At 65.6% G+C, this 12895-nt stretch overlaps 2 protein-coding genes across 7 annotated transcripts in view; one reads left to right on the top strand and one right to left on the bottom strand.

Annotated features, from left to right (window-relative positions):
- Nucleotides 1-3124: 3124 nt before the first annotated feature.
- Nucleotides 3125-12487, bottom strand: U2AF1 (U2 small nuclear RNA auxiliary factor 1). Of its 6 annotated transcripts, XM_070071784.1 has the most exons (9): nt 12334-12454; nt 10421-10508; nt 8085-8151; nt 7240-7306; nt 4594-4643; nt 4410-4508; nt 4136-4269; nt 3964-4056; nt 3125-3410 (listed from the first exon to the last, which is right to left on the bottom strand). In XM_070071784.1, the coding sequence occupies exons 5-9, from the start codon at nt 4621-4623 to the stop codon at nt 3266-3268; spliced, it is 501 nt and encodes a 166-aa protein (XP_069927885.1). In that variant the 5' UTR covers nt 4624-4643; nt 7240-7306; nt 8085-8151; nt 10421-10508; nt 12334-12454; the 3' UTR covers nt 3125-3265. The 6 variants fall into 6 exon arrangements, with proteins under 6 accessions (XP_069927885.1, XP_051685897.1, XP_051685898.1 ...); XM_051829937.1 differs by lacking the exon at nt 8085-8151 and having other exon boundaries at nt 12334-12487; XM_051829938.2 differs by lacking the exon at nt 7240-7306 and having other exon boundaries at nt 12334-12478.
- Nucleotides 11911-12895, top strand: part of CRYAA (crystallin alpha A) — a 24200-nt gene continuing 23215 nt past the window's right edge. Inside the window, exon 1 of the mRNA XM_070071634.1 lies at nt 11911-12010. The gene's annotated coding sequence lies outside the window, so the exon portion shown is untranslated. The remainder of the gene's footprint in view (nt 12011-12895) is intronic.

Genomic DNA, 12895 nt, shown 5'->3' with positions numbered 1-12895 from the left:
TGGGCACTCGGCAACAGCAGGATCTAGACCGCAGGCTACCGAGCCTGGGCACCCCCCCCCCCCACAAGGACCATCAGCCCAGCCAGGACGCAGGACCCTGAACCCTGGGGCACTGCCGCTGCTGGCCTGTGGCTGCCGCCTGCCCCAGGGGTGCTGGGGCCTCCCCCAGGGACTCAAGGCTGCCTTGGGGACCAGGTTGTTGGAAGCAAGGCCACCTCCCCTTGTGCCTGGCGCCTCCCGTCCGTCTGTCTCCACCATGCTGCTGGCCCAGGTGCGGACCAAACAGAACTCTGCACTTGCCAAGTACTGGCCTCGGGCATTTTAAATAAAGATTTATTCATTTATGTATTTGAAAGGCAGGGTGACAGACAGAGAGATTTGCCACCTGCTGGTTCCCTCCCCAGATGGCCACAACAGGCAGGGCTGGGCCAGGCCAAAGCCAGGAGCCAGGAGCCCCACCCGGGTCTCCCACAGGGCGCAGGGCCCGAGCAGCAGCAGGGAGCTTTGCCGACCTTGCAGGAAGTGGGACCAGGATTGACAGGGTCCCTGCCTGCCTGGGGGCGACCCTTCCCTCAGGCCCAGGCCCTGGGGCCGGGTGGCACGGCTGACCCCTCCCAGGTCTCCAGGGCTCTGGGTTTGCAGGCGAGGGCCAGGGAGGGCCACCACCTGTTGCACCCTCAGGACCTACGGCGACCTTGACCGCCCTCCCTGGGACTCAGATGAGCCTGAGGTCTCAGAGGGCGGGCGGGCCCACCCACCTCCGCCCCACAAGGCTGCTGGGACCCCACTGCGGGGAGGGGAGGCTGGTGTCGCAGGGTGTGGGGGGAGACCCCGCCCCCAGGCAGCAGGGCCACCCCCTTCCCTAGCCTGGCCTAAGGCAGCGCCCTGGGGGCCTCCTGCAGCCCTCTGTCTTTTGCCTTCCACACGGGAACTGCCAGCAAATCCCAGCCACTGTCACACAAAATCCGTCCTGGTCAGCGGGGTGTGCAGGTCTCCCGCGACCCAGGGCAGGGCGGCTGGACCTCACCCAGGCCCCAGGGCGGCACGACCTCAGAACCGGGCCCGGGAGGCGCCCCACAACGCCCCCTGCCAGGGGACTCCAGGAGCCCGGGTTCCCGCAGCTCAGCTGGTCCAGGCTCCCCAAAAAGCCCCAGTCAGGACAAACCACTGGGCAGCACAGGCGCTTCAGCAGAGACAGGCAGCCGGCTGACGGCACACAGCACGGTGTGTGTGTGTGTGGGGTGGCCCAGAGTCCGGCCCTGCCCCCTTCCCGCCCACGCGCAGCCTGGGAAGCAGCAGGCCACCCTCGAGTGTCCGGGTCTCGCGCCTGACTGAGCCCCAGCATCTGCGGGCATCAGGAATGAACCGGCCCACAGATCTGTCTCCCAAACAAACGAAACAAGAACATTTAAATAGGAAACAGAAGCTGACGTCTTTAAAAATATATGAAGTGGAGACGCTCTGAGTCCCCAGCGCCCGGTCCGTCCGCACGTGGCTGCCCCATCGCCCACACGGCAGCACGAGCACACGGGAACCTGCCGGCCTCCCCCCCAGCACACGTGCCGCGGGCTCCAGGCCCGTCCCTCTGACCGAGGCCGGGGAGGCCGCCGGCCCGCCTCCCCCTGAGCCAGCAGGGCCATGGGGACCCTGTCACCTTCCCTCCCCTCAGCCAGGGCCACAGTGAGGACAGCCCAGGACGGGAGTGAGCAGGAAGTCACGCACACGCCCCCCAGGGCTGCCAGCCCACGGGCAGCTTTGTGGTGCGGGGAGCAGCCAGCCCCTGCTAGTGCCTGGGAAAGCAGCAGACGGCCCTCCACCAACACCGGAGACCTGGCGGGGCCCCTGGCTCTGGCCTGGCTCACCCCAGCTGAAGCAGCCCTTTGGGGAGCGGGCCAGTGGATGGAACCTCTCTGATGTCTGTGGCTCTTTTAGGTCAGAGTTGCAGAGAGAGAGGAGAGGCAGAGAGAGAGTCTTCCATCCGCTGGTTCACTCCCCAATTGGCCGGCAACAGCCGGAGCCGCGCTGACCCGAAGCCAGGAGCCAGGAGCTTGTTCCGGGTCTCCCACGCGGGTGCAGGAGCCCAAGCACTTGGCCATCTTCCACTGCTTTCCCAGGCCACAGCAGAGTGGATTGGAAGTGGAGCAGCCGGGACTCCAACTGGCTCCCATGTGGGACGCCGGCACAGCAGGCGGCGGCTTTACCGGCTCTGCCACAGCGCTGCCCCGTTGCTCTTTCAAATAAACCTTTAAAAACTGCCGGTGGTTCAAACCCACAAGCACCACCCCGACGCCAATACACCCGAGACCTCACAGTGCAGCCAGAACACGGGCAGTGAACGGACGCCAGAGCAGACCCGCGCTAGGGCCTGTAAGGTTTAGGATCTCAGTCAGAGCTTCCGTCCGCTGGGCCACTCCCCGAGGGCCACCATGGCCGGAACGGGTGCTCCCCAGGTCTCCACGTGGGTGCAGGGGCCCAGGCCGTCGGCAGGGAGCTGGGCTGGACATGCAGCAGCCAGGACATGAGCCTGTGGGACGCTGGCGTGGCAGGTGGAGGTCCAGCCACGAAGCCCCCGTACTGTGCCTTCAAGCACGGACGGCAGATACTGCCACGCCCGTCGGCCCCTTCTGCACGCTCAGGACTTCTCCGGCCAGCAGGGAGACGGGGGCCCCATCATCAGCGTCCGGCGATACGTGCGATGGCTTCTAACTACCGTGCACACGTGCACAGGGGCCCTGGTTCACCCGCCTTGGAGCCGCAGGCGCACAGCTGCACGGGGCACCAGGCCTGGGTCTCCATGCAAGCCGCACACTTGGCATTGGTGGAGCAGCGGGTAAGCCGCTGGTTCGAGTCCCGGCTCCCCACTAACGCGCCAGGGAGCCTGCACAGGCCACAGCCTGGGGTGGCCGGCGGCGGAGGGCAGGCTTGCACCACAGTGCCGCCCAGCCGCACGCCTCTCCCGGGCGCCCTCCGGTGGGCTCCCGGGTGCAGCCCTCGCCACGGGCAGGGGCGCAGGAGCTGCAGGTGAGCCCCCCACCCCCCACGCAGCTCATTTTGTACCCAAGGTTGGAGGACGTGCGCTGGAACCTGAAAAAAATGTTCCACAACAAACAAGCTCCCTTGAGAATACCGTATCACTACAAATTTTATTCAGAAACCCATCTTTGTGTTTTTTTTTGTTGTTTTTTAAAAAAAATTCCCATTATGAACTGGTTTGGTCAATCAACTACAAGGCTTCCTAACGGACACTCGGTAAAAACGGCGTGGCTCAGAACCGCCCCGACCTCTCCCGGTCTCTCGACCGCCGCCTGTCGCGTTCCCGGCCCCCGCCGCCTCCACCGCCGCCGCCGCCGCCACGGCCACGGTCTCTAGACCGAGAGCGCCGCTCCCGGGACCGGGACCTCGACCTATGCCTGCAAGGGGAAACACACACGTCAGAACCTGGCCCGAGGCTCCACCAGACGTCAGCTGCGAGCCGTCTCCTACACCGACTCAGGTGGCCCGGGGAGTCCACCGACGCAGCCACCACCAGCCCAAGGGCGGGGGCTTCTCTCCGGGGCCCCCTCCTGTTGACAGCCGCACAGCCTGTCCTCCGGGCGAGCCCCGCACCCCGCTGTGCTGTCCCTCTGCCCAGCGACACCGACGCTGCAGGCCTACACGCAGCCTCCTGAGAGCCCGAGGGCCGCGGGGTCTGGGAGGCGGCAGCGCCCCCCGCCCCGCCCCACCCCGCCCTCCCCTCACTCACTTCTTGCGCCGGCGCCCCGCCCTCGGCGCCCCGCCCCCCGCCCCGAGCCCCCACTCACTTCTTGCGCCGGCGCCCCGCCCTCCCCGCCCCGCCCCACTCACTTCTTGCGCCGGCGCCCCGCCCTCCCCGCCCCGCCCCGCGCCCCGCCCTCACTCACTTCTTGCCCCGCCCTCCCCACCCCGCGCCCCGCCCTCCCCACCCCGCGCCCCGCCCCCACTCACTTCTTGCGCCGGCGCCCGTACAGCTCGCGCCGCAGCTCCCTGGAGATGGGCTTCAGGTGCATGAAGTTGCAGAAGCCGCCCCGCGTGCACTCCCTGGGGGGAAGCAGCGCGTCACCCAGCGTGCACCGCGTGCGCAGGGCGGAGCCCCGGCCCGGCGGACACGCGCACTCACCCCATCTCGTACTGCCGGCAGCAGGCTTCCCGGAAGTCGGTCACGGGGGAGAGCTCGGCGTGGATCGGCTGCCCGTTGAACCAGCGGTTGTTCAAGTCGATCACAGCCTTCTCCGCGTCCTCCTCACGGCGGAACTGCGGGGACAGAGGCGCCGGCACCCACGGTGACACGCTGACCCCACCGCCCACGCTCCCAGGACCGGACGGCGGGGCAGCTCAGACCGCAGCCCTGCCCTGCTCTCCGGTGCCCGAGGACCAGGGGGCGGGGCGCCTACCTTGACGTACACGTTCCCAACCAGGTGGTCGCCCAGGTTGTCACACACGTTCATCTCTTCCACCTCCCCGTACTTCTCCTCCATCTCCGTGAACACCTCCTGCGGGACAGCACGGCCAGCGTCACCCACGCGGCGCACGGCTACGCGGGCCGCCAGGCTCAGGCCCACCCAGGGGTCGCCTCACCTCAAAAAACTCATCGTAGTGCTCCTGCATCTCCACGTCGCTCACGGCGCCTGCAACGAGAGAGCCTGCTGGTTAGCGCCGCGCCGGGCCGGGCCTCGCGCCACCACTCAGCTCTAGTGACACGCAGGTCGTCTGCGACCGCAGGCTGCACCACGGCTGCGCGCGACAGCCGCCACGTGTCCCTGACAGGCTCAGCCTGGCTCGTCACGCAGTAAAACCACAACGAGTTTTAACCAGCATCAAAAGGGCCACGTTTTCATAAAGCGAGAAGTCGACTCTCAAAATCAAGAAAATTTTAAACTGTGCAGATCCTTCTTCTGGATCATCTAGATCACCTAAATCCCTCAGATTTAGAGCGGATGTCAAGGGAGCGCGCTGGGTTTCTTCCCTTTAGCATAAAGCGGAAGCCGAGGGCGGGTGGGTGGCCGAGGGCGTGCGCTCCCGCCTGGTTTCTCACGCACTGCCAGCCACGGAGCGCCAGAAAACTGACGTGATTAAAGCCCGAGCGACCAGACTCAGCAGCGTGAGAGCCAGGTGCACCCCAGCCCTGGGCGCCCCGTGAGGGCTCAGAACCCACTGCTGCACTGGGCTTCCCCTCACGGGCGCACACGCCCACCTAGCCCGGCACACGCTCCCTGCCTCATTCCACCGTGCAGACCCCAGCGGGCTTAGCCCAGCCCAGCCTGCTGTCCCAGCGGGCGGGAGCTGGCTCAGGGAGTCGGCAGGCTGCGGCCCCCACGGCTCCTGGCGGGGTGAGGCCCTCAACACCCTTTCACGTGGAAGACACCCTCACTCCTCACCTGCCGGTTCAAGGGCCTCCGGCTCACCTGCTCGCCTGCCACGGCTAAGCTCTCGCTGTCTCTCAGCTTCCGGGGATCCAGTCTGCTTTACAGCCCGGACGCCCCGAGTGCCGGCCCGAGGCCACGACACGCAGGCTGCCGGCAGCCGCCCTGACCAACAGCCCCGGGGACGTCGGGGCGAGCCAGACAAGCCGCTCACAGGCAGGCTCGACACTGCACCCCTAACGCTTTCTCCTTTGCCACAGCAGAAGGGACACGAAAAGAAAGATCGGAACTACGCTCAAAGCTGCGGCGCCCAGCGGCCTCCGTGGCGGCCATTTCAAGCGGCCGCGTCTGTCCTGCGTACACAGACCTCGGCGTCCGCCAGGGCCTCGTGCTTCAGCAAAGACGAGCCACCTAAACGACTGGGCACGGCTTTGATACTGCTACTTGGAAATACTTTTTTTCCGCAGAAGTAGCTTTAAACTGGGATTATTATTTAAGTTCAATCCACACGTACGAAGCTTATGTTTCTGTATATGGAAGGATGTGTCAAGAGCCAGTCATTTTATTTAGATAACTGATTTTCTTCCTAAAATGAAGAATTAGAATTTCATTCGATCTGTACGATGTGAACCCAGAATCTGAATATTTAAGAAACAGCTAAACTTCGACTCCGTAGCAGACGCCAAACAGAGTGCCGCGAGCTGCAGAGGAAGACACAGAAGCCGGACGGCAGCGCGCGGACAGCCCGGGGCACGGGCCGAGGGCCCTCACTCCCAACTCAGCCACTACTTCTCAATCACTGTCCTAGGGCAGCTGTTTGCAAAAATTATTCAGTGAGTAAATACAGTAACACTTCCCTCCACCTCAGCAAAACAAAACACCAGGCATCTGACTCCAGGGCTCGCCCCCGGCAGGGTCAGGACAGCAGGCCCACATCAGGTCGGTCTCAGCACTGCAGGCCTGGGCTTCTCAGGAGCCTGGGGACCCTCCCTGCCCCTCCCCCACGGAGGAGCTGTGCCTGGCAGGGGGCATCCCCAAGGCCTCCCCGCTTCTGGGCAGCTCCAGTGGCGACTGTCCCCCGGGCAGGTCACCCTGGAAACGGGTTCCAGCCCAAGGGTGCAGTCAGCCTCGGCGCGGCAGCCCCGGGCTCCCGCATCAGCGTCCACTGCTTTAATGAACTGGTGTTTGCTTTGGGTTGGCTGTCTCACTGCGGCAGGAGCCCGGCCGATCCTCGGTTCCTCCAAACGACTACAGCCCAGCGAGCCGTGCGCGGAGTTGTGAAAACTCAGCTCTGGTCTGCGAACTCCGAAGACACCAGCGTGCGGCCCCTTCTCCAGAGCTTCCGCTCAGGAAACACTCACACCCTCAACCTGAACTTCCCGACAGGGCGGGCGGGGGGACGGGCGCTGCGCGAGTGCAGGTGGCCTGACCCGAGCGGCGGAGGCCGCCGGCGCCTCTCCCCGGCCAGGCCCATGCCGGGCCCGCGGGGGCAGTGTTCTCAGGCCCACCGTGCGGCCTCAGCACCAGGTCTGAGGCCAGGAGGCCAGGGAGAAAGTCATTCCTGCGCTGGGAGCAGGGCGCACTGGCTGTGCTCTGGGACGGAGGACAGGGCCGCGCCCCGGGGGACGTCCCAGGAGGGAGAGCAGCCCCGGCGCTTCACGGGCACCCTTTCCAGTCACTGTCTTCCTCTTCCAGGGGTGGGCAGGAGGTCAACTCCCCGACAGTTCCAGAGGGTCAGTGGGACGAGAGCTCCTGGCCACCGCTAGCGACACACGGTCCTGCACTCTGCCACGGCAGACCGGAGCGGACTGAGCTGACACGGAAGCCCAGGGGACCAGGGAAGGAACTTGTATGAACTTACAGCGCAAACCGTCAGCAGACTGGGAAGAGTTTTGAGGGTTACGGTAAATGTTCAAGAGGGCAATGGTCTGAAATACAAAACGCAACAACTTTATATTACGGAAAATTGAATGTAAACACTTCACCGGCTGCCTCTGGCGACGGCTTCGGCCGAGATTCGTGCTGCAAAGAGAGCGAGTTATTTGCTCCTGCGCGGAGTTCTCCTAGCTGGTGGCTGTGCTGCCTGCCTGCCGCTGCTCTGGGGAGACCTCGTGACATGCTACTACTGCGTTCTGTCCACACGCAGGAGGGGCTCCGCCCCCAAAGCCACGCCAGGCAGCAAGCCCGCGGCTGCGAGGGGCCGTGTTCCAGGTACGACACAGAACCTCATCAACTGAGCGGAGTGTGTGTACCGGTGGGCGAAGATTCCTGCGTTAGGAGAACACAATAATGGCATATCATGAAACCTCCACTCCCTAAAGGAGAAATCATAATGGTGAAATGAAGCCCACACTCGTCGGGCAACTTACCTGATCGACGCCTTAACACTCTCAAGATTTTTAATTTTCCAGAAGGAACTTAAGAAAGGCCAGGGTTCAGTCACTGGGAAGACCATGACCGGCTAACAATGTCAAAACCCATCTCGCGTGACCAGTGTCAGCAAGGGAAGAGGCCCGGCCAGCGCCTGCCCGAGAGCAGGGCCTCCTGGCGGCCACGCGGCCAGGTCCTGCCGTGCGCCGGGCCCGGCACCTGGTCCCGCCTGCAGCAGCTCTATGCCGGCAGCGCAGGAGCCGGCACTGCGCGCCTCAGCTAAGAGTGGGCTCTTTCACACCATCGCTTTAAAACTCCTCCAACTGTGGGACTTACAGTGTGAGCCGTCAGCCGTCTGTGCACTGTTTTGGGGGTTACGATAGATGTTTTGAATCAAGATGGTCTGCGGGAAAAAAAAATAAAAGGGGCATTCTACTGGCTGCTGTGCACATATCAGACAATCGCAGAGACAGTTTGTTCGCAAATGGCTATACGCTCGCTGCCGGTTTCTCCCGCACGTGAGACCTCGTCCTCAGCAGAAGACACAGAAGCCATCATATTATGGAAACAGAGTTCGAGCAGTGACTCGGCCAAGTCAGCCAGCAACCCAGAGGGACCCCACTGTCGTCTGAGCAGGCCGTGCCACTGCAACGCAGCGCTTGCTCTACTCCAGCTACCACTCACAGTCACATTGCCCACACACGTCACTTTTCTCAATCAATGCACAGCTCAGCCGTGTGCAGCACACCCAGTTCTCTGGTCTCAGCGAAACAGGCTTCTGAGCCGCCGTGGGCGCCGGCTCATTTACTCTCTTGGCGGGGTCTCTGTTTACATAATACAATAGCTTAGCACATCTGCTCCTTTCCGATCTCCTTTTAAGGAAAAAATCCTTTTAGCCCTTGTGCTTTAAACTGGATCAGGCAGACTTGAAACCTTACACTGTACCGTTCTTCTCAAAACCAAGTTGTCTGAAAAAACAAACCATGTTTAAGTTAGTAGCTAATATATCACACGAGATCTTATTGTCCACACCACTGTAAGCTTACAAAGAAACCCCCCAGAGTTACGCTAGACTTAGGAGTGACTCAGTAACGCCACGACTTAGAAAAACACTCAGTCAACAACACACGAGCCGTCCAGCTTCCAGCGGCACCTCGGGGCGCGGCCGCGTGCGGAGCTCCCCAGAGGAAGGTCCGTGGCTGGGAAAGTTGCCTGGGCCGGCACACACTGAGCCACCTGCGCCTGCCCGTCAGGGCTGCACTCTGCCAGCCACAGGCCCCGGAGCTGTCCCGGAGCGGACTCTGGTCGGTTGCAGCTGGAACCCCTGGAGGGGGCCAGCGCCCACGCTGAGCTAGCTGAGCCCGGCCAGTCACTGTCAAATCCATGCAGTCCGCAGAGGCTGCTGTGTAAATTCTCTCAGGGAGGCAGCGTAACTCCTGCTGATGCCAACTGCCCAGGTCAGATGCTCAGGTGGACAGGCGCCACCGAGCTCGCCAGGCTTTAGGGCTCCGTCAGCCTGCTCGACCCACGGTGCCTGTTACCTCCCCTCTACCGCGTCGGCTCAGCCAGGGCTCGGAGACAAGCCAGCGTTCCTGGCCAGACTAAAGAATCGAGCTCTCTCTTGCAGCCCAATACTCCTAACACCCCAAATCAAACAACTGGGTGGACATTAAAAGTGCTTGATTGTGGTACAATTTATAGCAATGGTTTAGCTGGAGAGACCTGGTGCAATCAAAGCATTTCTTAAAAACAACTGTAATAAACAGGAGCTAAACCAAGTTCTCCAGTATCCTGGAGAACACATTCAGAATTCTTAAAAAAATCAGGTCCTGTCCCACTCACTACCTGGTAACCAGGAAGGACAGAGGGGAGGAGGCGCCGGCGCCTCTCCCAGAAACACAGCGCTGGGGGGTTTCCCACGGCTTCGCTGGCCGACCCCGGCCTCCTGCGTGAGGTGAGCAGTGGCCCAGGCAGCTCCGTGGCAGCCGGCAGCCCTCGGCCCACGGAGACTCAAGGGAAGACACTCGAGTCTCAGACCCCAAACGCTCGGGCAGACTCCGCCCCCAGTCTCTCCTGCAGTCCGTCAGGAGCCTCTGGGGTGGACACCCTGGCCGCCTCTCCAGTGGGCCAAGGAGGCAGCTCTCAAAAATCACAGCGCTGGACTGAACCCAGCTCGAAGCAGACCGAAGCCCAGCCCACGGGCCCAGCTTGGTGACAGCGCTGCTGCGCGTGCACCGTCCACGCCATTTCATTTCTCAATGCTTTCCTGACAGGCTGCAACCCGCTGCTCCTTCCACCGGGCGCTGGGGAAGGCTGGGCAGGGGGACAGCGGGACGGGCCTGGGGACACAGTCACGCTGGCGCCCCCCTCTAAGCGGCTCCACGGGCCACTGAATGGAAAGCAAAGGCAGAGAGCCCGGCCAGCACCCACCAGGGCCCGGAGAGAGCCGCAGGCCATGCTGGCCTGGCCACAGCCCGCACCGTGTCCAGGAGACAGGGCCCACGGATAAAAAAGAGAGGAACTGGAGAGGCGCTCAGACCCTCCCCTGGGGTAGCTCACGGGTCTCAGCCTCGGGGAACAAACACTGGTGGACACGAGGGTGTGACAGCGGCCAGGACTGCTGTGGAGAGCAAGGCTGAGCACCAGACGAACAAGAACAAGGCAAGACAAACCTGGCTGAAGGTGGGCTTGTTGTGCAGCCGAGAGCACCTGTCTCCATGGCGACACGCTCCGATCTTGAAGTAGAACGAGCAGTTGACCCTGTGGGGGAGGACAGCTGGTCACTTTGCTGAGGACGCACAGGGCACGTGGACCCGGGGGTCACACCTGCTCCCACGCCCGTCGGCCCCCGGCTTCACCGGCAGAGCGCCTGGCTGAGGACGGAGCGCCCCACAGACGGCACCCTGGCCACAGGCTCTCCCGGCCGCGCCCTGGCCCCTCCAGGTTCAAGGTCCACTGCCCCGCCGCCACAGGTGGACTCGGCCCACAGCCAGGCTCACCGCCCCGCTTCCTGAGGGCACGGCTCCCACCGACTGCCCACCCCTCCTCGGGGGCCGTGCACCGCTGCCCGCACGCGCGGTCTTCTCTGCTCTAAGGCAACCAGCTCCAGCTCTCCGGAAACTTCCGACATCAGACCAACAGGAAGTTTCCAAACAGGCCTGCAGCAGTACATTCTCTGGGCTGCCAGTACCTGCCACCAGGCCACAGGGGACGCGGGCGGCCGCAGGAACCCACGGCCACCGCGCCTGCCCGTCCAGCAATCACCTGCAGGCCGCGTGGACAGGCACCGGGGCCTGTGCCGAGCCAGACTGCGGGAGGGCAGCACCCAGGCCTCACCGCGCACCGTCAACCAGGAGCCGCGGCGGACACCCCAGGGAGACGTGGCGGGCCACGGCGCTCCAGGCCACCGAGCCGGAGCGGAAAGGCCCGGCCCCGGCAGGGGAAGACGGCCCGGCCCCGGCAGGGGAAGACGGCCCGGCCCCGGCCCCGGCGCCGGCCGCTGGGCGTGAACCAGCGAAGGGAAGGCCTCCCTTTCTGCCGCGCAGCCGCCACGGAAACACAATCTTTCAACGCAGCAAAAACAGGAAAGGGGAAGCCGAGCTCCCGGGAGGGACGGGCCTCCCTCCGCGCCCCTGCCTCGGGCAGCCGACTTTCTTCTTCAGAGGGAGAGGGGCCTTCCACCTTGCCGGTCCCTCCCAGGTGGCCGCCGACAGCCGGGCCGTCCGGGCCGGAGCCAGGTGCCCCCCGCGGTGCAGGGCCCAGGCTCCTGCGCGTCTTCCGCTGCTCTCCCGGGCACAGCAGGGCGCTGGGGCCCAAGTGGAGCGGCCGGGACTCGAACCGGGGCCCGAGCACTCCCATTTCTCAAGTCGGCGATTTTGCGCGCTCCGTGACTTTCGCTACAAATTCCCAAAAGGCCCCGGGCGGGACGAAGGCTCCCGCCGCCTGCACTACCCTCGCAGTCACTCTGAGCCCCGACTCCGCGCTCGTGGCCGCGCACACCGGGCGGGGACCTCGCTCTCGGCTCCTGGAGGCTGAAGCCCCGCACACTTAGACCCGCCGAGGGGCAGCGAGGCCCCCGGGGCCCCCGACCCCACCCCCGCCCCGCAGACCCCGGGGATCCGCCCAGGCTTCCGGGGGGGGGCCCGCGCTCCTCGGGACACCCCGCCAGGCCCGGCCCGCGGGAGGCCACCCGGGACCCCTAGTTGCGTCAACCGCAGGCCGGCAGTCGGCGGGGCAGCCGCGCGGCCTGCACACACACCCAGGTACGCACGTCTCCGCCACCGGGCCCCTCTCGCCCTCGCCGCTGCGGGCGCCCCAAGGCGGGTTCCGTCCCTCCCGGCCAGGCCGCCCCGCCACTCGCCCACGTCGGACCCCCAACCGCCGGCCCCGCCCGCCCGCCGCGCCGCGGGCCCCGGCCCGGCCCGCCCGCCGTCCGCCCGCGCCCCATTCATCGCGCGCGGCCCACGAGGCGGCGGCGCGCGGCTCCCGCGGGCGCGCCGGGGCCGGAAGGGCCGCTCCCCCCGCCGCGCCGCCCCGCGCCCGCCCGCCGCCCCGTCCCGAGCCCCGGCGGGCCGCCCGCACTCACTTGTCTTTCTCGGTGCCGAAGATGGAGGCCAAGTACTCCGCCATTTCCCACCCGCCACCGCCGCCACCGCCGCCGACGCCGCCGACCCTGCCGACGCCCGCGGGAGACGTCACCCGGACGCGACGACGCTCGCCCCGCCCCCGACGCCGCGGCGCCGCCCAATCGGGCGAGGCGCTGCCTGTGCGTGGGCGGGACGCGGGGCGCGCGCAGGCGCGCGGCTCCGCCCCCGCCGCCCCGGGAGCCCGCGCGCCCCCTGCCGGCGCCCGCCTGGCCCGCGCTCCGCTCGCGGGGCCCGCGGCCTGCGCGCCACGCGGCGGCCGGAAGCGGGCTGGGCGGCCGGGGCGTCTCGGCGCAGGCGTCGGCCCTCGGCGGGCGCCCGGCGCAAGACGCGTTCTCGGCCCCCCCGCGTAGAACGGCGCGCGGGCTCAGCCTCCCGCGTGTCAGCCCTCTGCGTGGTCCGCCCAGCTATGCGCGGGACTGGCCGGCCCGGGGCCTGGCGCTCGCGGACGGTCTCCAGGGGCGGGCTGTGGGCCGGACCCCGACCCCCGGCCAAGGGGCACCC

Source organism: Oryctolagus cuniculus, chromosome 4 (genome assembly GCF_964237555.1).
Source record: "Oryctolagus cuniculus chromosome 4, mOryCun1.1, whole genome shotgun sequence".
NCBI classification, from domain to species: Eukaryota; Metazoa; Chordata; class Mammalia; order Lagomorpha; family Leporidae; genus Oryctolagus; species Oryctolagus cuniculus.
The sequence above is the reverse complement of the archived record's forward strand: the minus strand, read 5'-3'. Positions and strand labels throughout refer to the sequence as shown.

Bases quoted from the DNA above. Each gene is read 5' to 3' on its own strand.
- U2AF1 (XM_051829937.1), bottom strand. From the start codon at position 12,377: ATGGCGGAGTACTTGGCCTCCATCTTCGGCACCGAGAAAGACAA. The intron at 10,509-12,333 runs GTGAGTGCGGGC...CCTCCCCCACAG, and splicing joins TTCGGCACCGAGAAAGACAA to GGTCAACTGCTCGTTCTACT. The intron at 3,411-3,963 runs GTGAGTGGGGGC...TTCCCCTTGCAG, and splicing joins TACGGGCGCCGGCGCAAGAA to GCATAGGTCGAGGTCCCGGT.